The sequence below is a fragment of the Corvus moneduloides genome, chromosome 30 (genome assembly GCF_009650955.1).
Source record: "Corvus moneduloides isolate bCorMon1 chromosome 30, bCorMon1.pri, whole genome shotgun sequence".
NCBI classification, from domain to species: domain Eukaryota; kingdom Metazoa; phylum Chordata; class Aves; order Passeriformes; family Corvidae; genus Corvus; species Corvus moneduloides.
Window position 1 is genome coordinate 414,334 of NC_045505.1, and position 26,962 is coordinate 441,295.

The 26,962-nt window shown below is 61.3% G+C and overlaps 1 protein-coding gene across 6 annotated transcripts in view; it reads left to right on the forward strand.

The window, feature by feature from the left end:
* The first annotated feature begins 2,140 nt into the window (after positions 1–2,140).
* Positions 2,141–26,962, forward strand: part of LRP1 (LDL receptor related protein 1) — a 78,683-nt gene continuing 53,861 nt past the window's right edge. For 4 of the 6 annotated variants that reach the window (XM_032093858.1, XM_032093859.1, XM_032093860.1 and 1 more), the window contains exons 1-6: positions 2,142–2,249; positions 17,624–17,746; positions 22,339–22,476; positions 24,088–24,207; positions 25,433–25,561; positions 25,706–25,969. In XM_032093858.1, the coding sequence (XP_031949749.1) occupies positions 2,177–2,249; positions 17,624–17,746; positions 22,339–22,476; positions 24,088–24,207; positions 25,433–25,561; positions 25,706–25,969 (847 nt within the window). In that variant the 5' untranslated portion in view covers positions 2,142–2,176. Of the gene's footprint in view, positions 2,250–7,440; positions 7,469–17,623; positions 17,747–22,338; positions 22,477–24,087; positions 24,208–25,432; positions 25,562–25,705; positions 25,970–26,962 lie in introns of those variants that run through there. The other 2 variants (XR_004237046.1, XM_032093862.1) reach the window with 2 other exon arrangements.

Consider the following 26,962-nt stretch of genomic DNA (forward strand, 5'->3'; position numbering starts at 1 on the left):
TCCGACCCCCGCGTCCACCGGAGCGGAGGGGCAGCACCGGGCAGGGCTGCCTCAGAGCCGCCAGGGGGCGCTGCCGCACCGCCGGTGCCACCGGGGCGAACCGGGGGATCCGGGGCCGGGGCTGCCAGGGCTGGGGATGCGGTACCGGGGCTGGGGCAGGGCCGCGGGGTCCCCGCGCTCCCCCCGGCTCCTCCCGCCGTGGCGCTAGTGAACTCTCCGTGTTGCCATTTCGAGGATCAAACGCGCCCGGGATCCCCGTGAGCGCGGTTGCTCCACGGCGTACTTGGACTTCCCGGGAGGCCGGACACCCACCGGGACTGTTTGGGACTGGGAAGGAGCTTCCCAGCCACGCTGAGCCTCCCCACGGCCCCGTCCAGGACGGTATCGAGTGGGCAGAGGGCTGTGGAGAGCTGGCCGGAACCAGGCGTGGGAGGAATCAGAATCGCACCCGCTCCGGCTCGTGTGCGACGTTTGGGGGCTCTGGGGGAAAGGGGGGGGGTACAGAGCCGGCCCCAGGAACCCCTCCAGCCCAGCGGGTTATGCTGTGTTTCTGCCACCCCGGCCCTTCTGAAGGGGCGGCATCCCGGGAACATTTGGACCTTCTCCCGAACATCTGGCTCCGCAGCAGCTCGAATCATTCCCCCGCCCCACTGCTGCTGCCTGACCGGGGTGGGGCGGGACAGGCGTGTGACATAATTTAAAAAAACATATGACATCACGCGGAGGGGTCGCATGGTGCCCGATGACGGTGCCGGCACCGTTGCCCATCTCCCTCCTCGGCCCCGGGCCCTCGCAGGCAGCGGTGTGGCCAATGGATGACGTCACGGCTCAGGCTCTGACGTCACGGTTCTCAGTCAAAGCTGGAGTTGGGTGAGTGATGGGCGGCCTTGCCGATGACGGGACCCCCATGATGGGGGTCCTCTGTTCCGGCTCCCCGGCCCTGAGCCCTGCTCCTGCACCCCCGCAGGGACGACTGGGGGGGACAGCGAGGGTCCTGCTGCCCTGGGGGCTGGCGAGGGAGCCACTGCCCTGGGGGGACAGCGAGGGTCCCACTCCCCTCGGACACTGTGAGGGTCCTGCTGCCCTGGGGGAACGGTCAGGGTCCTGCTGCCCTTGGGGCTGGTGACGGTATTGCTGTCCTGGGAGAATGGCGAGGGTCCTGTTGCCTTTGGGGATCAAGTCCCACTGCCCTGGGGGGACAGTGAAGGTGCTGCAGCCCTGAGAGGATGGCGAGGGTCCCGCTGCCCTTGGGGATGATGAGGGTCCTGCTGCCTCGTCCGTCTCTGAGCCACAGCCCGTACCGTGTGCCGGTAGAGGGGAGCTGGGCCGCCCCCGCACCTGGGGCGATTGGGGGCCACCACAGCAGGGACGGGCGGGGGGCTGGAGTGGCATCGCGGGCCGGTATTGCGTGTGGTACCCGTACCACACCGGCTCCGGCCCCGGTCCCCTGCCCGTACCATACTGACACCGATACTGACACCGGCACCGGACCTCTGCCCGTACTATACTGACACCGACACTCCCACCCGACCTCTGCCCGTCCCATACTGACACTGATACCGGCACCGAACCCCTGCCCGTGCCATACTGACACCGATACCGATACCGGCACCGGACCCCTGCCTGTACATTATTGACACCGACACCAGACCCCTGCCCGGACCATACCGATACCGGCACCGACACCGGACCCCTGCCCTGACCCTCTCCCTGCCCACACCCACCGGGGGGCGCAGCACCGGCACCGCACGCGCATGCGCGTAGGACCCCCCCCCCCCAACGCCACGCGCGTGTCCCCCCCCCCCCCCCACTCCCCGTTCCCGTCCGCGCGCGACGGCGGCGGCGGCTCGAGCCCGGTGACGTCAGGCGGGCGGCGGCGCGCGCTCCATCTCCCCCCCCCCCCCCCAATCACCGCCCTCCCTCCGCCGCGGCGGCGGCGCGCGCAGACCCCCCCCCCCATCCCCCGCCGCCGCCACCCCCCCGGCCCCGCCGCCCCCCGGCCCCGCCGCCGCCGCCGCCCAGCCCGGAGGGTCCGCCCGCCCCCCGGCCCGGCCCGGCCCGGCCGCCGGCCCGCCCCCGCCCGCCCCCCGCGGATGTCGGTGCGCGGGCCCGGGACGCGCCGCCCCACGGGCAGCACGGCGTGAGGAGCCGCCGCCGCCGCCGCCGAGCCGCCGGCATGGGGCCACTGCTGGCCCTCGCCGGGAGCCTCCTGGCCCTGCTGGCCGCGCCCGCCGCCCGCGCCCTCGAAGGTGAGTCGGGGGGGCGGCGGGGCCGGACCCCCGCCGGGCGATACAGGCGGGGTGGGGGGGGGACACCGGCGGGGAGGGGGAGGCGCCGCAGCCGCGCGGCCCCGCAGCCGCTGTCGGGGGCGCGGGGCTCGGCCGGGCCGGGGAGGGGGCGGGGGGCGCCGCGCGTCCCCCCCCCCGCCCCCCCGCCGCCGCCGCCGTGACAAAGCAGAGCGGGCGCAGCCCGGCCCCGCCGCGCCGTGGGGACACCGGAGGGACCGGGGAGCAGCGGGGGGTAGCGGGCCGGACTGGGGAGGCGCGTCCTCCCCGCACCCCTCCGCAGCGCGCGGTGCGCCCCCCGCCCCGTCCCCCCGCAGCCGCGGGGGCCGCTCGCTCGCGCTCCCCGTTTTCTCCTCTTTGCCCGTTCCCGTGGCTCCCACCCCCCCTCCATCCCATTTTCCTCTGGAATCCAAAGTTTTCCCCGCAGCCAAGCAGGAAAGTTGGAGCTCAGCACCGCTGCGGGAGCCGGGCCCGGGGGTCCCGGTGTCCCGGGGGTGCCTGGGGCCGGGGTCTCACCGGTCCCAGGGGTGCCCGTGACAGCCCGGCCTCGCCCCACGCTCCCGGCTCTTGCATAACCGGGGCTGCTTCCCCCGGAGCCGCGACGCCCGGCTGCGGAGTTTGGCTGTGACCGGGCCTGGTGGCACTGGGAATGTGTTTATCCAGCGACCGGGCTGTCCGTCCCCCCGTCCGTGTGTCCGTTTGTCCAGCCTCCCCCATCCGTCCATCCAGCTCCCTGCCAGCCGCTCGTTCCCAAGCCGTGCACGTCGCGTTCCCGGCCCTTATTGATCTATTCAGTAAATACTTGAGCTCGTCAGCTCCATGGCCGGGCTGGGAATGTGCGAGGGGCCGCTCTTGGCAGCGCCGTGCTCCGCACTGGCAGCCGATCCAGCCGGGAACCGGCGGCCGTGGCGAAGTTCCTTGCAACGCCTGGACGCGCAGGGCTGTTTTTCCCTTTAAAAGCAGGGAAATGGGGGGGGTGTCTCGGCTTTCCTGTTACGGATTCCCCTCTGTCCGTGTGGGAATGGCCTGGTGAAATGAGAGGCCGGAATGATGGATGAGCGAGAGGGCTTTTTTTGTTTGTTTGTTTTTTGGAGGGAGGTTTTTCTGTCCCATTTCTTTGCCCACCTTCGAGCGCAGCAGGAGAAGGGATTTGGTGTCGTGGCAGTGGCAGCATCTGACCCGTCACCGGGTCGGAGGGATGGAGGAGGAGGAGGAGGTTTGGGCAAACGCCAGATCCCTGCCCCAGATTCATGTCTGGGGCTGCAGGAGGCCGGAGCCTGCGGTTTCCATCCTCCAGCCCCTCCTCGCTCTACTGGGGGTGCGGGCGCTCGATCTGTGTCCCTTGGAGGGAGGTGACAGGAACGGAGCAGCTCAGGGCACCCTGCAACCTCCCCCCAGTGGCACCTGCGGGGCTGATTGAGCCGCTGGCCGCCGCCCGGTGAGCTCAGCGGTGCAGGTGGCCAACAGCTGAGCTCTCTGGGGTCACCCCTCCAGGGACCTGAGGTCTCAGAGGCATCATCTCCGCTTGGAGGTGGCTCGGAGCAGCCGGCGGATCCAGAAGTTGGTGGGGGCGGAAAGGAGGCATCGCTCATTGCATAAGCTGCGTTGCCTTTGGAAACAAGGCTGCGGAAAGATGATGAGCTGGAGGGAAGTTCCTCCATCCTCTTCTCCACCCCAGGAGCTGGAGTAGGGCAGAGACCCCCCTTCCTCCTGTTGCAAGTTCCCCTCCTGAGGGGCTCCCTTTGGCAGTCATGATGGGGACGAGGTGCTGCTCCACCACCTCGGGGTGCTGGGAGCTGTGTGAGGGAGGATGTGGAGGCATGTGGCGGATGTGGAGGCACCGCAAGCGTGTGGTTAGGCTGGCTGGGAGGCAGAATTTGCCACCAAGGTGCCACCTGAGCTGGTCCCTCAACCCTGGCAGTCCTGGCCGGGCTCTGGTTTCCCTGATGCAGGTCTCCCACTGCCCCAGCTGGGTGCAGTGGGGCTCTGGGAGAGGCCAGGATGTCAGGGTGCAGGTCCCCATCCTCGTCTGCAGAGCCAGTTCCTCACACCCACTGCCTCTGTTTGCAGCTCTGGAAGCTCTTTGCTTGTTCCTGGACAAGAAGAGGACAAAGTCCAGCCGTGGGGTGGGAGGAAAGCTCTTCCATGGGGAACAAAGGGCACTGGTGGGCAGCTCCTGTTTGCCCAATTCCTCCATTGCTTCCTGGGCCCTGTGGCGGCAGAGCCCCAGGAGCGGAGTGAGGGCAGGCAGGGTTCCCCTCCGTTCCTGTTTTGGAAATATCTGTGGTTAAAGGTGGCTGGGGTGTTTTGGTGCAGCACTTCCCTCTTGCCACCTTGGTGGTCTGGCATGCCCCGCTGTGTGTCCGTGTGTGCCCGTGTGTTCCCAGGTGTTTTCCCGTGTGTTTTTCCATGAGTTCCCATGTGTGTGCACACGCGTGGGTGTGCGCACGCTGCTTCCCTAAGCGTGCACGGACACGCCCGGAGCTGCACCGGGTTCAGTGGAGGTGAAGAGTGGAGGTTTGGGGTGTTGGGAGAAGGCAGGAGCTGCTGGAGGGGCATGGCTGGGGGTTCCCCCGTGCAGTGTCCGGAGCGGTGTCCGGCATTCCCGTGTGGAGCATCCCAGCCGGACGCTTGGGGTTCCAGTAGCCCCATGGTGCTCTGTCCCGGTGTGAGAGGTGCCTGGTGCCACTGTGGTGTCCGGCGAGAGGGCCGGGCTCTGGCCCCCGTCCCACGTGCTCGCTGTCCATGACAGGCACTGACGTCGGGAGGATGGGGCAGCGCTGGAGCATCCCTGGCAGCGCTGCCAGGTTCGGGGTGAAGCCGAGGCGTCGCCTCCTCGCTGCTTCCGAAGCTCCTGAGGCGCCGTGGGCGGCGTGGGGGTGGGAACAGCTGTGGCAGCCCCCTCGCCTTCGGTGTCTCAGCCCCGCCGCTCGCTCCTCGTGTTCTCTCCGTGCCGGTTCCATGTGCTCCGGGGGAGCCTGCGAACCGGGAAGGAGCGGGGGCTGCTCCAGCTGGTGATGCTTTTCCTCCAGTGTGAGTTGGGATGATGGGGAGCAAAACCGCCCAGGTCCTCCCTGTGCCTCCAAGGCCCTGGTTCCTGGAGCATCCTCCTCTGGGTCCAGCTGGTGTCCATTGGTTCCTCTTTGCCCCCAGCCCATGCCTGACCCCTGGTTGCCCAATGGGGCTGTCCAGGCTCTGCTCTGCTGCACGGGCGTTCCCCTCTCCTCGCAGGAACAGCAGGATTGGAGCGGAAAATCAGAGACAAATTAAGGGAAAAGCTGCATAAACCAGCTGCTGGGTGGGGTCCCGAAAACAGCCCTGGAGTCGGCCGAGGGGATGGGGTGGTGGAACGAGAAGCTTTGAGGAGGGAGGGTTGGCTCCCAAAATCTGTCCTCCCACTGCCTGAGAGGAGGGTGTTTGGGGAAGGACCATGGCTCCTTCCCCCTCCGGGAGGGCACGGGGGGACCTGGCTGCCCCCTGAGGTTGTGACAACGTCCATGTCACCTCCCAGCGCTCACTGAGGGTGGGGAGAGGGATGGAGCGTGGGCAGGGTGAGGGCCAGGAGCCCTTTGGGCAGAAACTGGGAGCACTGGTAGCATCTGTAGAGGTGATGGTGGTGACAAGGTGAGGACATTGGATGCTGGTGAGGAGGGATCTGCTCCGGCTGTCAGGTGGATCCTGCTGCCGAGGACCTGCCAGCGTCTCGCAAGCACTGGGACTCTCCGCAGGGAACGGGGCAGCCCGTGGGGCCCCTGGGGACGGTGTCCACACCAGGGTTTGGCTGCACTGGGAGGCAGGAGAAGCCGTGCTCGTGTCTGTGACCCCCGTGGCGCTCCAGGGCTCTGGCTGTGCCTTTGGGGAGCTTTCCCGAGCCCGTGGATGGTCTTTTGGTTGGAGCCTCTCCAGAACGGTGCAGGGAGCACGTGGTTCCACGTGTGTCCTTTGCCCGGCAAGGGGGTGCATGGGAGGCGCTTCCCGAAATCCCAGCCAGGGCCGGGCCCTCGGGAGCCGTGGAGTGCCTGGAGAGAGGGGGGAACACACAGGATGTGCCACATCCTGCTGAGTCAGCGCCACCATGAGCCCATGGCTTTGTCATGGGGCAGGAGGTTCCTCTTCCAGGCGTGGAGATGATTTCGGTTCCCACATCCACTCCAAGCACTTTCCTGGTGAAGATAAATCTTCTCTCTCTGCCCCCCAGACCTCCCAGCCCCGCCGGGATCTGAGTCTCTGCGAGAGCTGCCTGCCAAGCCCAAGGTCCTGCTCCCAGCTCACCCCAACAAGCTCCACTGAGGTGCCTGGGATGAATCCGGCGGTCCCAGGGTTGGGAATGGGCTCCTTGGGGTTGGTGCTGATCCCGGCCTGCGAGCAGTGGGTGCATCGGCCTGTTTCCTCCCCACAGCCCTGGCTTTGCCAGGCAGGCAGGCCTCTCCTTGTGCTTGGCATGAACTTTATCTCCGTCAGCTCCCTGAGAGCGTGTCCAGCTGTGTTCCCATGGACATCCCTCTCCAGGGACACCCCTGTCCGTGTGGGCTTGGTGGCCGGTGGTGCCGTGGCCTTGCTGAACGAGTGCCTGGGGACGTTTTGCCTCCAGCGCTGTCGTCCTCGGCCTCTCCCAAACGGAGCATCTGCCCCTGCTGCAGCTTGTTTTCCAGGGGATGCTTTTCCCCTCTCCTTGGGATTTTGCAACCCAAGGCCACCTCGAGCTATTTACAGCCCAGGTTTTGCTGTTGACTTAACTTCCCAGCCCTTTCCACGCACCATCCCCGGGCAGCCCGACCTGCCCGGCTGCGACCACACCAAATATTTTCAGCATTTTCTAATCCGGCCCAAACTCGTTGTTTTCTTTGCTGTGTGACTCCTATTTTTGAAGGAAAAACGCAGGGTGGGCCGTGAGGGCTGCTCTGGATGTTATTCCACCGTGAGAGGTTGCGTTCCCCAACGTGGTCTGGCCATTTCTAGGGCTAAATATAGACTCCAGTGTCCTTCCTGAGCCAGGGAACAGAGCGGGCTGGAGCTGCAGTCATGCAGATGCTGTGCAGGACCACAGACAGTCCCAGCACCGCTCGTGGGGTTGGCAGCAGAATTGTTGGATAATGCCCTTGCTGGCAGCTCTGAGCTTCTCCAGTGGGACCGTGCTCGCAGTGGCATCGAGGGGAGGGATGGGAAGAGCATGCCGGGCTCCGGTGAGTGCCAGGAAGGTGAGAGCAGGTCTGTGGTGTCCGAAATGCATGGGCTGGGGCTGCAGTGGGAATGGTGGATGTCTGGGAGGGAGTCTAATTGAGTTGGAAGTTGCATCTTTAATTGAGTGGGGTAATTAGCCTCGTGCTAGATGCTGTTTCTCCAAATGAGACCGTGGTGAGGATGGGCAGGTGTTGGGGGTCTTAACCTGAGAATGGGCAGGCGTTGGGGGGGGTCTCATCCTTGGGACAGGCAGGTGTTGGGGGTCTCATCCTGGGTGTGCCAGAGGTGGGAAGGTTGAGGGGCAAGTGTGGGGGTTGCTGTTGAATTGGGGGGGCTGCAGTTGTGGGGGGGAGAGAGGAGTTGCTGCTCTTGGACTCAGGGCTCTGCCATCCATCCCTTGGTGACCGAGTTGAGGAGGATTCCAGCTGGGGGAGGCTTTGGGAGCCATCCTGCTGCTGCCCCCAAGCCCCGGCCTCACTGGGAGTGGCCGGGTTTGTTTGCTGGAGGTTGCCTGGCAAAAATTTAAATGTTCTGAGAGCTTTGGATGGCATCAATCTCACCCATTTACCTGCAGCTCTTTGTCCGTGGGTATGGGCTCGTGGTCCTGGGTCACATGTGGCTCGTTCAGGCCACCAACAATCACAGCTGGCCAACAGCGTGGCCACAGCTTGTGCAGGAGTCTCTGCACCCCTGGCCCTGCACTGGGCTCCTCAGGACCGAGACTCTCCTGGTGTCCCCTCCCTCTGCTTCCCTGTGCCCTTTGATGCTGGCAGCTGGTGATTCTCTCAGAATTGGAATATCGTGGCCTAAAGGATGGCACAGGAGCACAAACCCTCGGTCCTGGGGAGCAGCAGGATGCTCCTCTGCCCACCCTGCCCCCTGGCATGCTGCTGGTGGGCTGCCAGTGTGTGCCCACCCACCCCCATGTGCCCACCCACTCCAGCCTCCGCTGGGGACACACATCTTCCCTGTCCGCTGCTGCCGGTGTTGATACCCCTTGGCTGTCCCTGGCTCTGTCACTGCCAGGAGAGCGGCTCCAAATCTTGGGGGGCTCTGACCCGGGGGCACAGACACCCCAAACTGTGGTGCTTACGGTGGTCCCGTCCTCTCCAGGCGCTGGGAGCTGAACCCCTCCGGCCCCCAGCGCAGGGAAAGGCTGTGAAGGGTTTCCTCCCGGCGGGTGTCGTGGTGCTTTTTTATTGTTTGGAAAAGGAAGCACTTGGGTTTAATACTTCCCGCTCCAGCCGCCTTCCCAGCGCCCCGGCGGATGCTGCGGGGCACCGGGGCGGGCGCCGCGTGGAGCGGGGCTGTGCCGGTGCCTCCGCCCCGGGGCCGGCTCCGCATCCTTGGGCCGGTGCCCACGCCAAGGCCCCGCTTCCTGCCGCAGCCCCCCGGCCCTTCCAGATGGGTTCGCTCAGCCTCTCCTCTGCCGGCCTGGAGCGCGTTTTCCCCCGGGAAGAGCGGGTTTGGAGCCCAGCGCTGCTTACTCACCAGCGCCGTGCTCTCCTCTGCAGCTGCTCTGATGCCATCAGCCCTCGCCCAGCGCTCCCTACGCCCTTTCGGCTGCATGAAATCCTAAATTTTCTTTTCCTGCAACTTACAGAAGTTAAAACCAGGGAAAGCAGGATTCCTGACCCGCAGGAAGCCCGTGGGAGCATCCAGTGGGGATGCCAAGGGTTCAGGCGGCATCTGGGATGCAGCACCAGCTCAGGGATAGCTGTGCCAATTCCTCTTTCACCATTTGTACCAGTTACAGACAGATGGGACTTTTCACGGTGCCAGGGATGTTTTTCCAGTGGAGCAGCTGCCACCTGGAAGCTGTGCAGGACCTGCCTTCCCAGGAGGTGCTATCAAGGAATCCCCAAACCTTCGCCCTCACCGGCAGCACGTGCTCGCTGTGCTGGGGGGGTGATGGGCGGCAGGAGCTGTGTCCCCACGGACCAGCTGGGCTTGGTTTTGGGGGCTGGGATGGGAATTGGTGACAGCCAAAAGCTGTGGCAGGAGCTGGGCAGGGCCATGGCATTGTCAGGGGTTGTTATCCCTGCAGAGACCTTGGAGATTGCGCCGTGCGACGGTGGCTCCGTGACCTTGTACTCCCCAGAGCTGGGAGATGCTCTGAGGTCCCCTAAGGGACCCAGGTCCCCAGGGGACCCCAGGAGGTGACCTGGAGGCTTGGAACAGGTCTGGGACTCCATGTCCTTGTGCCCCTCTTGCTGTTCTCCAGCCTCCTGGAGCATCCAGCATCTCCTGGGGGGTGACAGTTCCCTGCCCCAGCTGGGGTGGGACCCTCCATGTGCACTCCAGTGAGGATCCTGGCCATCCCAAGGATCCCAAATCCCAGCTGGATCATCCCTGGCTGCGTTCACACGGGCAGGTGGAGCCGAATCCAGAGCAACTCCCCGCGTGGCCGCGCTGCTCGGGAATAAAAGTCCCTTTATGCCGGAATAATTAGTGTACTCAGAGCATGCTAATTATTCTGGGATAAAAGTGACTTTTATTCCAGCAGAGTGTCCTCTCAAAGGGCCCTTTCTGCCCGCTCCCAGGGCACAATAGCTGCTCTGCTCCGTTTCCCCATCCCAGACAAAGTCCTTATTTGCGGAGGCAGCGAAATTGAGTTGACTAATGAATTAAGGCCAATGGTTCTGGCCGGGCTCCAGCCCTTTGAAAGCCTTGGCGAGCTGATGCCCGGCCCGGCGGGAGGAAGCACGGACCCTCCTGCCCCACCGAGCCCCCGGCAGCCTCCCCTCCCTCCCTCCCAGCTGCCGGGATGAAATGCCTATTAATCTGCCCTGTGGAATTGCTTTATTCCCGGCGCAGGCAGGGCTCTGGAGGGAGCGTTATCAGCTCCAGCCACAGGCCATAAATAACCACGGCGGTGCAGAGCGCCGGGTCCTGTTTGGGTTCCCAACTGCCCAGGGTGTAAACATCCCGCTCCTATTGCTGGGATAAGTACAGGGAATAAAGCCTGGGCAGGTAGGGGAGGTGAGGGGAGCTCTGCAGGCCCGCTGCCCCCTCCCCATCCCTCTTTTGAGGAAGGAAAAAAGGGACACGGGGCACCCCGGCAGGGATGGCCACGGGCCAGGGCCGGCTGCAGCTCATCCAACTGCACCCAGAGGACTTAAGCCCCTTTCTCCTGGCTGCAAATGCTTTTTTTCTTTCCCTTTTTTCCCTCTTTCCTTCCCCCCCCCGCCCCACCCTGCCTTTTTTTTTTTTTTTTGCCATTTAAATTGCAGATAAGCTAGAAAAAGAAAGATACCAAAAAAGCAGGATTCTCCCTTGAATCCCCCTCGGCTGAGGGGCTGGAGCTGCCCCTCCTGCCCTTCCCCACCACAGTCTGGATGATCCAGCTCTTTTTTTTTTCTTTTATTATTATTATCCCCAGTTCTGGCAATGCCGGCGCTTTCGTTTCATCTGCTTCCATCTCCTGCCATTTTTCAGCTCGTTCCGCTGCGGACTCTCCGTGGGGCTGGAGGCGGGAGGGGACGCGGGGGGGATCGCGCTCCGGCACGGCTCTCCCGGCTCCTGAATTTGGTTTAAAATGCAAATCTTTCCTTTATTCCCCATTTTTTTTTCTTTTTCTTTTCTTTTTTTTTTTTTTTTAATGGATTTCATCTGAAGGCGGCGGAGCTGCTGGAGCCCGGGGAGCGGGAGGGGAAGGGGCTGGGCGGGGGGGGGGGAGCGCATTCCTCCCTGATTTCCTGATGCGCGTTCGCATGGAAATCGTCTCCCCCCGGACGCGTTTGAAGTCAGGTGACGCCGAGCTGCGGGATGGACGCAGCCCCGGGAGCCGCAATATGATTTTCTCCCCCTTCCCCCCTCCACGGGGAATGCTGGTGGGCAGCGTCCATCCCCTGCCTCCATCTCCCGCTTCCCTCGGGATGCGCTCGCCTGTCCATCCTCCTCCTCTCCGTCCCCCCCTATCCTCGCTCTGCTCCTTTGTCTGGGTTTGGAGGCAGCCTTAGCAGGTCCTGGCTGCTGGGAATCCCATCCCAGTGCACGTGCTGGGGGTGTTGGGGGGCTGCTGGGGACCCCCTGTGCCCTGGAGTTGTCATCTCTCCCCGCTCCGCTGCCCGGAGTGAGCTGGGAGCTGGGCTTGACCTCGGAGCGAGGGGGGACATCAGGATGGCATCTCCCCACCCCTGGGCCGCCACGGGGTACCCGGTGTGGGGATCCAGTGGCTCCCAGTCCATGTCCCATGGGGAGGGATGGATGTCCCTGGCTGTGGGGAGCGGCCTGGTGGGCGATGGGAGAACGTGTGGAGCATGGCTGGTGGGAAAGGGGCAGGGATGTGCTGGTGGAATCTGGGGATGGGTGACCAGAGGGTGCTGGGCCCTTAGGATTTTGGGATGTGACAAGGGGGTGACAGCCCTGCCTGTACCTCAGCATGGGTTTGGGGCGGGTGGGAACTTCCAGCTGCTTCCCAGCAGCATCATCTCTTGGTCAGGGCCGGGGAGATGGGCAGAAACCAGGGATGGAAAACCAGGGAAGCACCGGAACGCTGGGGCTGAAGCGATGGTGGGGTTTGGTTTTGGTTGGATTTGTCGTTATCCCCTCGAGGGTTCCAAAAAGGGGGAAAATCGGAGCAAACCCTCTCCGGGCGCCCGCATCCAGCCGGAGCCTGTCCCAGGAACGGCACTGAGCTGCCATTCCAACACCTCTGGCACAGCAGAGCCAGGCTTGGCTTCTCCAAACTGTCTTTTTTTTTTGTTTAAGGAAGGTGAATGCCTCGTGATTCCGATGCCATAGTCCGACTTGAAGGGAGAAGGGGGAAAAAACTGTATTTTAAAGTCAATATTTACTCAGCAATTGGCCGTCCCCCTCCCCCAGCCCGGCCGCATACCTGCGGCTGCTCCGGCGGGAATGGCCGGGAGCCCTGTCGGTCCTGGAAGCGCCGGAGCCGGGATCTGGTTTGAATCTTCCCTGTTTGGAGGGGGCCGGATGGAAGAATTGCAAAAATGCATTTGAACTGTTTTGGGATAGTGTGTTTAAATGCAAAACAAACAGCTGAGCCTTCCTTTCCCTTTCCCCCTGGAAAAAATGTGCCTCAGACCTGAGGGTTTGGTATTTTAAATGTCTCTATTACCCGCTTCAGCTTTTGGGAGCCGGAAAATTTACTGGATTTGGGGTTTGAGGATCAGCCTCGAGCCTCAGCTCGGGGAGGAGGGAGCGGGATGGGCTCTAGGCTTTGGCTTTCCCAGCGCCTGTCCTGAGGCTGCGGAGAAACTCCAGGACACTGGAAGTTCTGAAAGCACAAAAAAGGGACAAATGCTGTTTTTTCCTGTAGTTCGGGGACAAAGGATGGATGATGTGGGGGAGAGAAATGAAGCCGAAGGTGACTCTGATGTGGTTTTGGTGGATTTTGTGTGCTGAATGTGGTTGAGTTCGTGTCTTGGGTGACTCCAAGGCTCCGGCAGCTCCGTGTCACAGATTCCGAGCTGGCACTGGAGGGGGTCCCACGGGGGCCACGGGCTTGGCTTCAACTGGGAAGAGTGGCCATGGATTTCTGGAGTGCTCCAGCCTCGATCCACAGGGAAGGAGGAAGAGGAGGAACATTGGGATGAAGGCGTGGTATTCCTCTGGCTGATGGAATAGGCTCTGCCAAAGAAAGGCCGAAATTGCCCAAAACACAACAACCTGCCCTGTTTTGGGGGTGCTGTGGCCGTGCGAGGTGGGGATGGAGACCTGGAGGAACATGGAGTGGGAATGTTTCCCTCTGGAGTGGGTTTATTCCCTCCCTTTGGCGCTCCCTTCTCCCCCGGAACATCTGGTTTGTGAATCGCGCCCGTCCCAGCCCGTATTTATGGCCAGCGCTGTTTCCTGGCCGGCCTCCTCCTCCCGAGGAGAGGAGGAGGAGCTGGGCTGAGGAGGAAGCAGGGAAGGAGTTCTTTCATATTTTTGCACTTTGCTTCCAGGCTGTCCAGGTTTTTATGTCGTCCTCATTTGTGGAATGAAGGTCTCGTGGCATCTGCTCCAGGATCTGCTTCCCCACCTCTCCAGCAGCCTGTTTCGGTGTCCATTTCTTATTTTAGGCAAAAAACCAGACGGTTTTTGCTGTTTGTGTTTGCCAGCCCTTTTCCCAACCCACCACACTCCAACACGAAGCCTCCGGGTGTCCATGGAATGCTGGCACCCGGCTCTTGGTCCCCTTCCCACCTGGGAAGATGCTGCTGGGACATCTGTTCCCACCCTGTCCTGGAGGACAACAATCCTCTTTCTTGCACCCAAATGGATTTTTTTGCACCTTTTTTTTTTTTGGACCACTTTGGTTTCGGACCTTTTGGTTTTTTGGGCCTTTTTGGGCCTTTTCTTCTGGGGGGGCCTTTCTTGGGTGGGCTCCTTTTTTTATCCCCTTTTTGGGAGGCCCTCTTTTTGCAATAGGGCCTTATTTTGGGGACCTCTTTTTTTTGTGCCTTTTTGGGGGCCCTTTCCTAATGTGCCTTTTTTGAGGCCCTTTTATTTTGCCACCTTTTGTGGCCTGGTTTTTCTTTTTCTTTTTTTTTTTTTTTTTGTCTTTTTGCCACATTTTCATCCCCCTTTTTTCCGCCATTTTTTCTGTTTATGGACCCTCCTTTGGGTGGGGTTTGTTTTTTTTTTTGTTCCCCCCCCCCCCCACCGTTTCCCCCCATCTTTTGGCTATTTTCACAAAACTTCTGCCGTGTTTTTAAGCACAGTTTTGTCCCCTTTGAATCCCTTTTGAGCCGGGGTCTCTCCTCCGCCTGCCAAGGCGGGGACGTGTCCCCGCAGCTGCCCCGGCCCCGCTCTGAGCCGCCCATTGTGCGCCGATGAAGGCGCCTTTATTCCCGATCCCGGAGCCGGAGCTCCGCTGCCATCTCTGCCGCTGGGGCGAGCGCCCGGCTCGGGAAGGAAACTTGGCTCCGTGCGAGGGATGCATGAACAGACACCTTCTCTAATTGTCCACCTGGCACCGAGGCACCGTGCCGCGAGCAGGGGGCATTGAACCCGCCGGGAACACGCTGTGCGAGGACAGGGAATGCGCAGGCAACGCGTGGGGTTGCCGAGGAGCCCGGTGGGAAGCGAGCCCCTTCCGTCCTCCCCCTGCCCCGAGCCGTGGTGGCCGTGCCAGGGCCGCGGTGCTTCGCGCTGCCGAAGGCCGGCGGCGTGGTTGGGAATGGTGGAGGGGCTGGGGTTTGGGTGCCCTGTGGTGGTGAGGAGTGGTGGGATGGCTCCCTGGGATCATCCTGCCTGGATCAGCAGCCCTCTGGAAGGGCAGGTGTCCTCGGGACAGGGTGTGTGTGAGTGATGTGTCAGTGCTTGGAGGAAATCCCATGTGCTCCTGCTCTGCTCCCGTCCCGGAGTGGGAATGCTCAGCACGGAGACGCTGGTGCTGAGGGATGGCTCCTTCGAGTGTCCCTGCTCCAGGATTGGCGTTGCCAGTGCACAACAAGCTCCTGTCCTAGCTCTGGTTTCCCATCCCACGAGCGGCTGGGATGGGGCAGCCGGTTGGGAATGGGTTCCCACGGATTTGCCTTCCTGTAGCCCTGCCTGCTCCTTCGAGAAGTGAAACCTGCGGGTTCCAGCAGCTGCGGCAGCTGCAGGTCACGCTGTGGCTGCCGGAGACCTGGGAGGACGAGGAGGAGCAGGAAATCCAAGAGTGTCAGTTCTTTGCTGTGGTTTTCTTAATGAGTCCTGCCTCGGATGCGCCTGTGGCCGGGAGATGGAGGCGGCAGATGAGCTCCGCCGGGACGAGGGGGTGGCAGGGCTGGATCTGGAGCAGAGCTGGGCCAGGAGGAGCTTGTCCCCCAGCCCGGTGGGAGGAGGAAGGGGACAAGCTTGGGCTGCTCCTCTGGCCTAGGGAAGGTGGAGGGGAAGGACAGGGATGCTCCATCCATTTTGATCCATCCAGTCTCCATCTTGGCTGTGCCGAGCTCCCGCCGTGGTGCCGAGCAGCAGCTGCCACGCCGCCGGTGCGCGGGGAAGGAAGGGAGGCAGGGAAGGAAGGGAGGCAGGGAAGGAAGTGGGTTGGCAGGAGGAGCTGCGCTTCCATCGGCATCAGGCAAAGCCCTGTGCAGCTCCAAGGAGGAATCAGGGCTGTGGCAGGGTGGGAAGTTTCCTCGCAGCCTTTAGGGATGGGATTGGCATTAGGGACCGCATCACCCCCATCCTCTCCCCTCGCAGCCTCCCTGCTGTGGAGCGGCCCCATGGCAGGAGGAAGATGCAGACACAGAGAACCCCCCCCCCCCCCCGCCTTTCCCGAGCTGAGCAGGAAGTGGAGTGGATCCTGGGAGCAGGAATTTGGCAGGAGAGCAGGGATGCCACGGGATGAATGCTTTGGGAATTGCGTGTGCGGCTGCCTTGGCTTGAACAAGGGCTCACAGTTGCGTTGGGTTTGTAAGAGGGCCGGCCACCCCCAGGGCTGAGGCTGCGCAGTGACCCCCCCATGGCAGTGACCCCCCCCTCATGGCAGTGACCCTCCATGGCTGTGACCCCCCCACATGGCAGTGACCCCCCCACATGGCAGTGACCCCCATGGCAGTGACCCTCCCACATGGCAGTGACCCTCCATGGCAGTGACCCCCCCCATGGCAGTGACCCTCCCCCCATGGCAGTGACCTCTCCATGTCGGTGACCCTCCCATGGCAGTGACCCCCCATGGCAGTGAACCCCATGGCAGTGACCCTCCATGGCAGTGACCCTCCCACATGGCAGTGACCCCCATGGCAGTGACCCCCATGGCAGTGACCCCCCCATGGCAGTGACCTCTCCATGTCGGTGACCCTCCCATGGCAGTGACCCCCCCATGGCAATGACCCCCATGGCAGTGACCCCCCATGGCAGTGACCCCCCCATGGCAGTGACCCCCATGGCAGTGACCCCCCATGGCAGTGACCCCCCCATGGCAATGACCCCCATGGCAGTGACCCTCCATGGCAGTGACCCCCATGGCAGTGATCCCCCCATGGCAGTGACCTCTCCATGTCGGTGACCCTCCCATGGCAGTGACCCCCATGGCAGTGACCCCCATGGCAGTGATCCCCCCATGGCAGTGAACCCCCCATTACAGCTTCCACTTGGGGGGTGCAGTAACCACCCCCCCATTGTAGTGACACCCCCCCCCCCCCCCCATTTCAGTTTCAGCTCAGGGGGATGCAGTGACTCCCATTTTCAGTGACGCCCATTTTCAGTGACCCCCCCATTGCAGTGACCCCTCCATTGCAGTGACCCCCCCCATTTCAGTGACCCCCCAGTGCAGGCTGGGTTTGGGGGAGTAAAGTGACCCCCCCATTGCAATGATGCCCCCATTGCAGTCTCTTCTCTGGGGGGGCTGCAGTGACACCCCTCCCCCATTGCAGCTTGTGTTTTGAGGGGACCCCAAGTGACCCCCCACTGCCCTGACTCCCCCATTGCTGTGACTCCCCCATTTCAGTGAGCCCCATTGCAGCCCATATTTGGGGGGGTGCAGTGACCCCCCCCATTTCAGTGACCCCCATTTCAGTGACCCCCCATTGCAGTGACCCCCATTGCAGCCCATGTTTGGGGGGGTGCAATGTCCCTCCCATTTCAGTGACCCCCCCAGGACATGGGCAGGAGGCTCTTCCCAACCTCTCTCCCTCCCCAACCTCCGGATTTTGGCTTTTCCTGCTGTTTTTTGCTCTGTCCACGTTCCCTCCCTGTGTGTCCAGTGAGGGATGTGGGGTCACCCTTCCCTGAGCTGCCTGGGGGTCATGGACACGGGATGGATGGATCCCCATCCTGCTGCTGTCCTCATGATTTAAAAAAGCAATACTTTTTAATTTGTTCTCATTTGAGTTTTCTTGTTTTTTGCTCTGTTTTTCTCTTGCCTAGCACGGAAAACGAAGCGCCTCTGGCTCCCAGGAGCTAATTCATCCAAGTTAAATGATCTTTAAAATCTGTGAGCGCATCGCAGCGCCCGGCTCCTGTTTTCTCCCGGTGTAATTAATGCTCCAGCTTAAATTTCCTCCTTTCCTTAGGGGCAGGCTTGATGGATCCGGTGCCAGGCTCAAACTTCCGCCAAGCCATAGGAAAGAAATCATCCCCACCCTCTCCCCACCCCCCAAAAAAAAACCCCCCCGAACCAACCTCGGCCTTTAATTGAAATTTGATTTTTTCTTTCGAAACAACTTGTCCTTGGGAAGAAACTGATGTTGTTTATTATCGTTATTTCTTTTCTCATCCAGCACCGAAGACTTGTAGCCCCAAACAGTTTGCATGCAAAGATCAGATTACGTGCATATCTAAGGGCTGGCGCTGTGACGGGGAGAAGGATTGTCCGGATGGCTCGGATGAATCTCCCGAGATATGTATGTATGCCTTTCCTTCCTAATCCTCTTCCTCTGGGTGTGCTCCATCGCTCTACGCGTGTTCCAGAGCCCCGAGCGGCCATCAGCGTTCTACCTCAGCTCCCGCCGCAGCCCCTCCGGGTGGGGGGTGTCCATTCCGTCCGTCCGTCCATCTGTCCGTCCGTCCATCAATCCATCCGTCTGCCTGTCCATCCATCCATCCCTCCATCCCTCCATCCCTCCATCCCTCCATCCATCCCTCCATCCATCCATCCCTTCCTCCATCCATCCATCCCCCATCCATCCCTCCATCCATCCATCCCTCCATCCATCCATCCCTCCCTCCATCCATCCATCCCTCCATCCCTCCATCCATCCCTCCATCCATCCATCCCTCCATCCATCCCTCCCTCCATCCATCCCTCCATCCATCCCTCCCTCCATCCATCCCTCCATCCACCCATCCATCCCTCCCTCCATCCCTCCCTCCATCCACCCATCCATCCATCCCTCCCTCCATCCATCCATCCTTCCATCCATCCATCCATCCCTCCATCCCTCCATCCATCCCTCCCTCCATCCATCCCTCCATCCCTCCATCCCTCCATCCATCCCTCCATCCCTCCGTCCATCCATCCCTCCATCCATCCATCCCTCCATCCCTCCGTCCATCCATCCCTCCGTCCATCCATCCCTCCATCCATCCCTCCATCCGTCCATCCATCCCTCCATCCATCCATCCCTCCATCCCTCCATCCATCCATCCATCCCTCCATCCCTCCATCTATCCATCCATCCCTCCATCCGTCCATAGTTCCAAACCAGCCTCCTGGGAACAGGGAATGACTCGTTTGTTTTTGTTCCCATCGAAATGGGCGTGCACGAGGAAGGAAGAGTCAGGAGCAGCGGCTCCCCCGGGGCAGTGTCACCCCGTCCTCAGCGCCTCGGCATTCCTGGGTGTGGGGAGTGAGGGAAGGAGATCTCTGGGAGTCCTGGGGAGCAGCTGGGAAGGCGGCATCGCTGTCCCAGATGTGTTTTGGGATTAGGATGCTGGGTTGGGTTCACCGGTCTGAGCTGTTGGAGCCGCTCGGACACTGGTGGCCGCAGCTCTGGAGGTGCTCCTGCCCCAGGTGGGGTGGTGGAGTCTTTCTGGAAGGAAATAGGGACCTGGGATGGGTTAGATGGGGGTAGGAGTGGGAATGTGGGGGGTGTCTGCACAGGGGTCAGAGCCGGGTGACACCAGGGATGGCGGCTGTGCCGGGAGCTCTGCTCCGGCTGGGCTGGAGCAAGGAACCACCTGTCCCCATGTCCCAGGATTCCGGGCCACAGGACAGCCACCACAGGGCCCAGCAGAATCCCCTCATCCTCTGTCCCAGCTGTCCCTCTCTGGTTCCCACTTCACTCTGTGCTCGGCAGAACCGTCTCCTCCAGAGCAGTTTCTGGTTCGGCTCCGGGTTTGTTTATTCCTTAAGGGAAAATGATGCAAAGGCCCCTCCGTGGGAGAGATGGGGGGCTGGGATGGGCTGGCTGGCTCCAGTCAATCAGCAGCGCTGGAAAATTACAGCGGGAGGACTTGGGGGCTGGAAGGAATCCGTCCTGATTGGCGTGTTCCGCTTGCTGCGCGCGTCCGCGCTCCGTCCGTACGGACACGTGACCGGAGCACGGACCCTTGGGTGCTCTTCCCTCTCCACCTTCTTCCTCTCTCTTCCCTGGGGCTGGTGAGGAGCAGCCTCTGGTGCTGTGGATGCACCTCATGTCCCATCCATGTGGAGGTCATGGATGTTGGAAGGCTCTTGGGTTTGATCAAAGCCCCCTGAGGGCTCATCCCTGGAGGACACGGGACCCCTGCTGACCCTGCGCCCCTCCTCAGAATGCGCTTGGCACTTCCAGGACAGGGAAGTGGGAGCCTCTGAGAGGCACAGACCAAAGCCTGGCATCTCCTCTCTCCTCACCACCATGTATGGGACTGAGTCCGTGTGTTTCCATCACCACCACAGACCCCAAACTTTGGAATCTCTGAGTTCTTTGGGAGCAATTCCCTCCCCAGCTGACCTCTGGGGACCTGAAGCGGCTGGACCTTCCTGAGGGGCTCTGCCCACCTCCCCCAGTTCCCACTTTGCACCCCTAGACCCTGGAAGGGAGCCAGGGGGATGCTGTGCCCCCTGGGACTTGGCGATTGGGGTGCCAGGGCACATCTGTGCCTTTGCCACGGGTCGGGGAATGAGCGGAGCCTCCCGCCTGCTCCTGCCCAGGCTCACTCCCAACCTGTCAGCACAGGCCCGTGGTATCTCCAGGATTGCCAGGCCAGCTTTTCTCACGCCACTCCGGCACCGGGGCTTCCAGCAGCCTCTCATCCCCCTTATCTCCCTGGCAGGGAGAGAATGACTTTTATTACTCTCGTTTAATCCGTGTTTGAGCCGGGCTGCGAGCGCAGCTCCCGCTGCCGCTCCAGAGTCCTTCGGTGCCACAGCGTTTGCGTGGCACTGACGTTCTCCTGCCAGAGCCTCTTGAAATGCCGTCAGGCACGTGCCAGGTTTTCCTCCCTGGGGAATCCTTTGAAGTATTCCCTGGCTTTGCTGAGCATCGGCTGCTCCCTTCCTGTCCCCAGTGCTGCTCGTTCGGTGCGAGCGGCTCACGCACGATTCTTGCACGGTCAGTTTTTTGCTCCACGGAGCTTCCCTGGGAGGAAAACACTTGGACAAGAGCCTTCGTCCTGCTGGAAATCAAAGATGAGGGGCTCTGAGGAAGGAATTTGCCGTGGCTCAGCTGTGGCCAGTGCCTGGTTGGCCCATCCGTTGATCCGAAGGTTCAGGAGGCCTTGGATCCCTCGTCTTGCCATGCTGGATCTGCTGTTGGCACGGTCCTGATGAGTTCAGGAGTGACCCAGAGGCAGCACCAGGACCCTCACTGCTGCCATCCTGACGGGACAAGTGCGACCATCCCACTCCTGCTCCTCCAGCCTCTTCCCTCATTGTGTTCCCCCCATCTGCGTCTCCCTGGGCTGTTGCCAAATCAACTGCAGGAGGAAGAATGGCTTTTCTTCTTTCCTTTTTTTTTTTTTTCCTGAGTGGTTTTTCAAGGTTAAACATTCCTATCTAATTCGGCTCCTTGGGGTGTACCACAAGCTTGTCACATGTAATAAATTGGCTCATTTATTAGCGCCAGCACGGTCAAAAGCAAACAAAGTGGCTTGTGGATTAATCCTGCCCTGTTTGGGATAAGTGGTTTGATCCAGGCTCTTTGTAGGGAATAATGGACACGGCAGAGCAGTTCCGGCTGATGAATTGAGCGCTTCACTTCAGCCCCTTCATTCTTCTGGTCCATATATCGACGTTACTTAATTAACCCATAATTTGCAATTACTGGGGGCCCACTCTCTGTGAAAAGATAAATCTGTGCGATGGCACCCGGTAAGAAATTATCCCAGGAATCACCTGCTGGGTGCCCTGGGGCTGGGAAAGAGGGGAAGCCCAAATCCCCGATGGCTGTGACAGAGCCTGGGTGTCCTGAGCAACCTTGAGGATCTCATCGCCCCAGTGCCAGGCCAGTGGGCTCACTGGGAGCATACTGGCATGTGTCTGAGACGCCAGGCAGTGATCTGGCACCTGGAGCCTGTTAGATTCCCGTTTTTCTGGCATCCCTTGAGCAAGAATGGGTGTGACTGCCCAGGACGGACAGAGGGAAATTTTGGCTTTGGATGGATTGAGGACCCTGCTTGGTGTGGGGCTCCAGTGCTCGGGGGGTTCACAAACCCTGGGCTTTGTGGTCCCTGTCCCACAGCTCCATGTGCTGCCGAGGGCTTTTATCCCCCTCCGGGGGCCCAAGGGTCACGGTGGGATCACCTCCAGTGTCCCTCGGTGGTGTCCGGGACGAGGATGTGCCGGCACACGGAGCTCTGGCTGTGATGTAACGCTCCCCTCCAAGGAGAGCTGGAGCTTATTTAGGGCAAACTCCGCTGTCGGAGCCTCCGGTGAAGGTGACTGGGCTAAAACGGGACCGTGCCTGGACACGCGCTGTGTGCTGTGCCCTTCTCGCTGCTCACTGGGGGCCCGAGGGGATCCACCAGGCTATTTCTGCCACCGTCCCGCTGCCAGCCCTGCTGAGGGCAGGGTGAGGCATGAACAGCCCCTGAAAAATGGGATTTTGATGTTTTGGCTGGGCAGAAATGTGTTGGTGGCTCCAGTGAAATGCTGCTTGTTCAGCTCCGAAACGTGGCTTTGGGGCAGGGAGAGGAGGAGACCCCAAGGAGGGGGTCAGGATTTGTAGGAGCCATGCCAGGGGTCATTGTCACCCCTGCAGCCACCTCCAGCACGGGGTGAAGCTGTGCTGGACGTTGCAGGAGCTTTTCCTGGGGTTTCAGGCCATTAATGGATTTATGGTGTGTTTGTTGTTTGTCTCCATGCCTTGCTTCTTTTCAGAGGAGCTTAAAAATAAAGCCTGGCTTCCTTTGTAATTTTTCCAGTTAATAATGGAGATTAAATCTCCTTGTACTGGGCTTGGAGGGGGCCCCCCCATGAACCTGCCCGTGCCACGGCCTCGGGACAAGGAGGGTGTTGGCACCCGGGGGAGGGGGGGGTCACGGTCCCTGTGCTGACCCTTTGGTGTCCTTGCAGGTCCTCAGAGCAAAGTGTCCCGCTGCCAACCCAACGAGCACAACTGCCTGGGCACCGAGCTGTGCATCCACATGAGCAAACTCTGCAATGGGCTCCACGACTGCTTCGACGGCTCCGACGAGGGCCCGCACTGCCGGGGTAGGTTTGGGGGTGCCAGGGGGCTGCAGGAGAGGAGGGGCTGCCCCATGGGATGCTCTCCCCCACAGGGCAGGAGTGATGAGGTCCCCTGGTTTCTCCTGTGGAGTGTGAGCCCCACCACACTCAGCTCAGCACAGTCACGGATCCAGAGATTATCCAGAGCCGCTTGGAAGCGAAATGCCCATCATTCCTGAGCCTGCAGCCCTGAAATAGCTGCATTGTCTCCTGGGTTTAAAAGCTCCAGGCCTGGGGTTCTGGTCCAGATAAGAGATACCACTGTGGTTTTTTCCTAATTTCCAGGAGCTTTGTCCCCCCTCCTGGCTTGTCCCCGTGGCTAATCCTGCTGGAAAACTCCCTAAACCAGCGTGCTGCTGCGCAGATTAATCGCTCAGAAACGCGTGTCCTGGGCTGACCCCGCGCTCCGGAGCCTCTTTGCTCCCCAACCCTTCCCCGCCAGGGGTGGGGGGCTCCTGCCCCACTCCACCAGCACCCCTGGCCCCAAAGGGCTCCCTGCTGGGACTCAGCTCCTCTCCACTGCCCAAATCTCATGGTAGCAGCCCGGGGCAGCTCCTGCAGCTGTGCCTGAGCTGGGAATTAATATTTGAGTAGCAGCTCTCGTTACTTAAGTGGGATCTGATTTTTCACGGCCGGGCAGCACGTGAGCCACGTGAGCCGTGTTGGGGCAGCTGCTCGGGGCTTTGGGCACCTGGTGCTCACAGGTTTGGGCACGCTGGGGCCGCCAGCCCTCGGTGGTGCTTGAGCCGGATGCCGAGTCCCCCTTGCCCACAGCCGGTGCCGCCCCAGGGAGGCATTTCCTCCATTTCCTCGCAGCTGCTTCCGAGTCCCAGCCTGCCACTGCCCCAGGCTTGGGCAGGTGAGCTGTCACCCCGAGCTGTCAACCCAAACAATCACCCTGTCACCCCGAGCTGTCACCCCAAACAATGACCCTGAGCTGTCACCCCAAGCTGTCACCCCAAACAATGACCCTGAGCTGTCACCCCGAGCTGTCACACCAAGCAATCACCCCGAGCCATCACCTCAAGCTGTCACCCTGAGCCATCACCCTGAATTGTCACCCCAACCCCTGTTGACGCTCCAGCTGCTGGACCACTGCTTCCCCCATCCCTCTCCCCTCAGGGAGTTGGGGACTCTGCTGCCCTTGCAGCCATCCTGGGGGTGGCAGTGCCAGCGGAGCTCCCGTGCTGAACCCCCCCATTGTCCTCTCTGAGCACTCCAGTGACCAGGTTGGACAGGAGGGGAGCTCTGGTGCATCCACATCCCCCAGGATGCCCTGGAGCTGCATCCCATGCCACTCCCCTGCAAAAGGAGTGCTGGGTCTCGGCCACTTCTGGAAGTGGCATGGAATCAGCAGCCCTGGGCACGGTGGGGGCTGCTCAGACCCCCCCTCCGTGGAGCAGCCATGGATCCCACACGTCCTCCCTCCCTCTGGTGAGGGGCTCAGTCCTTCTCTCCCCACTGGGGAGGTGGGAGCAGCATGGAGTTCCCATTGGGGTATCTGGTGGTCCTGCTCACCCCACCCTGGGTCCTTGATGTCCGTCCTGTTCCTCCCTGGTTGACATCCTCTCTCTTCCACCTTCCCTGTCCCCGCAGAACAACTGGCCAACTGCTCGGCGCTGGGCTGCCAGCACCACTGTGCACCGACGCTGGCCGGCCCCGTCTGCTACTGCAACCACTCCTTCCAGCTGGCCGAGGACCGGAGGAGCTGCAGAGGTGGGTCTGGGGTGGGCACAGCCCTCACTCCATGCTGGTGACCGTGAGTCCTTGGGGATGTGGCCAATGCCACCGTCTGGCAGCCAGGGCTTGGCTCAGGGGGGGAAGGGGCTGGGCAGACCTTGAGTCAACACAGGGCAGGTGGGATGGGATCCATGGGATGGGATCCATGGGATGGGATGGGATGGGATGGGATGGGATCCATGGGATGGGATCCATGGGATGGGATGGGATCCATGGGATGGGATGGGATCCATGGGATGGGATGGGATGGGATGGGATCCATGGGATGGGATCCATGGGATGGGATCCACAGGATGGGATGGGATCCATGGGATGGGATCCATGGGATGGGATGGGATGGGATCCATGGGATGGGATCCATGGGATGGGATCCACAGGATGGGATGGGATCTGTGGGATGGGATCCATGGGATGGGATGGGATCCATGGGATGGGATCCATGGGATGGGATCCATGGGATGGGATGGGATGGGATGGGATGGGATGGGATCCATGGGATGGGATGGGATGGGATGGGATGAGATGGGAGTCCCTCCGCTGAGGATGCGGCTCCCAAAAGCCTGAGTGAGGAATACTGGGAATAAGGAAAAAGCTTTGTCTTTGTGTGCGGGGTCAGGGACTGGCACATGTTCCTGGTGTCCCTGGCTTGGAGAGGATGGGAAAAATAGGAGAGGGTCACAGCAAGGATTGATGGCATCGGTGTGATGGAAACAAATCTCGAAGTGGGAGACTGTGCTGGCTCCATCCCTTTCACGTGGTGGCAGGGACCGTTCCTGGCTCTGGCACGGAGCTCTGGGGGATGCATGGCTTTCATCTGCCCAAAGAAAGAGCAGCCAAGCCAGGGGTTTGAGAGCTGGACATTGGAGGGGGTTGGAGTGGGAATGAAGGTGCAGAGCTGGAGGGAGGCTCAGTGGCCGGGCAGGGGTTGTCCTGCTGCAGCTGATGCTGGAGCGGGGAACCAGGGGCTGCCTGGCCTGTCGTGGCGTGGCCTTGGAAGGAATCCCTTGGATTCCTTGGAGGCTGATGTGAAGGTCCCTTCAATTCTTCTGGAAGCTGGTGTGAGGGTCCCTTTGGCTCAGGGATCCTCCCCTCCTCTCCAGCTCCAGCTCCACCTTGGAGAAAGGTGGGATCCACATTCCCTTTTCAGCGAAGGAGGAGTGTTTTCTGGTCCAAACCTCGGGTTTTTTCCTGTCTTTCCCAGACTTTGACGAATGCACCGTGTACGGGACATGCAGCCAGACATGCACCAACACAGAGGGCTCCTACACATGCAGCTGTGTCGAGGGGTATCTCCTGCAGCCGGACAACAGATCCTGCAAAGCCAAGAACGGTGAGAGCCTGGGCAGGGGGGAGCGTGGTGCTTTGGGGCAGCTCTGCAGCCCTGCCCTGGGCTCTCTGCATTGGGCTCTTCCCTGGGGTTACAGCCATGGCATTCATCTCTACCCTGACCCCCTTGTCCCCTCCTTGCCCGCAGAGCCCGTGGATCGCCCTCCAGTGCTGCTCATTGCCAACTCCCAGAACATCCTGGCCACGTACCTGAGCGGAGCCCCCGTGCCCAACATCACCCCCACCAGCGCCAAGCAGACCACAGCCATGGACTTCAACTACGTGGAGGACACGGTGTGCTGGGTGCACGTGGGCGACAGCGCCTCGCAGACCATCCTCAAGTGTGCCAAGATCCCCAACCTGAAGGGCTTCGTGGAAGAACGGTCCATCAACATCTCCCTGAGCCTTCACCGTGAGTGCCCGCTCCCCTCGGGACCCCCATCCTGCTCCCCCATCCCCAATTCCTCGCCACCGCCCCACTGTCCCCGGAACATGGTGGGTGAAATTGGGAAGGAGGCAGCTTCCTGCAGGGCCAGGTCATTCCCTTACCTTTTATTGTTATTTCTAGCAAGTTTAGTGGTTTCTTGGTGTGCAGGTATGAGGGAAAGGGGTACAGGGAGGAGCGGGGCTGCTGCCTGTGCAGCAGGTTTTGGGATGGCAGTTCTTGCGTCCTTCGGTCCCACCCCAAAAAGTGACTAAGAACAAACTCCCAACCCAGAGGTGCCTCTGTGGGTGCCACGTGAGTCATGGTGTGAGTGGCTGGTGGCAGTTTCCTTCTGCTGGTGGCTCCGTGGCCAGAACGAGTGCGGTTACAGCTCCGTGTCCTCTTTGGGCTTGCTGGTCCCAGTTCCGCAGTCAGAATGGGAGCAAGAGTTACTGGCTGGTATTTCAGTGCTCTCTGAGTCAGGCCCAAGAGGGGTCCCTGTGGGCTTCCAGCACCTTCCCTACCTGTGCAGAGCAGTGGGGCTGGTGGGGTCCCCCCATGGAAAGCTGGAGAGCCGGGATGTGGGACACCCCTCCTGTCACTGGTTTTATCCCTTGACACCACAGACCAACTGGTCGGGGTGGAATTGGAGCATCTGGGGTTTGCGGTGGGTCTCTGTCAGGTTTTGCCTCCCTGGTGTCATTCCCCCGGGGGTGTCTCTTGCCTCCTGAAATTGAGGAGGCTTCCAGGGGGGCCTGAAGCGAGAGGGATCCCCTTATCCCACCGGCCACGCTGTTGGATGACGAGCAATGGCTCATCCAGCAAATTGGATGAACTTGGAGGAGCAGATCTCTGCAAGCGAGTGAAGGTCCCGGGTGGATTCTGGAGCCCAGGGCGATTCCCTGCCGAGGGCAGTGGGGTGTGAGCTGGGGTCCCGGGGGTTCTGAGGGTCCTGGGGGCTGCGTGTGGCAGGGCTGGGCA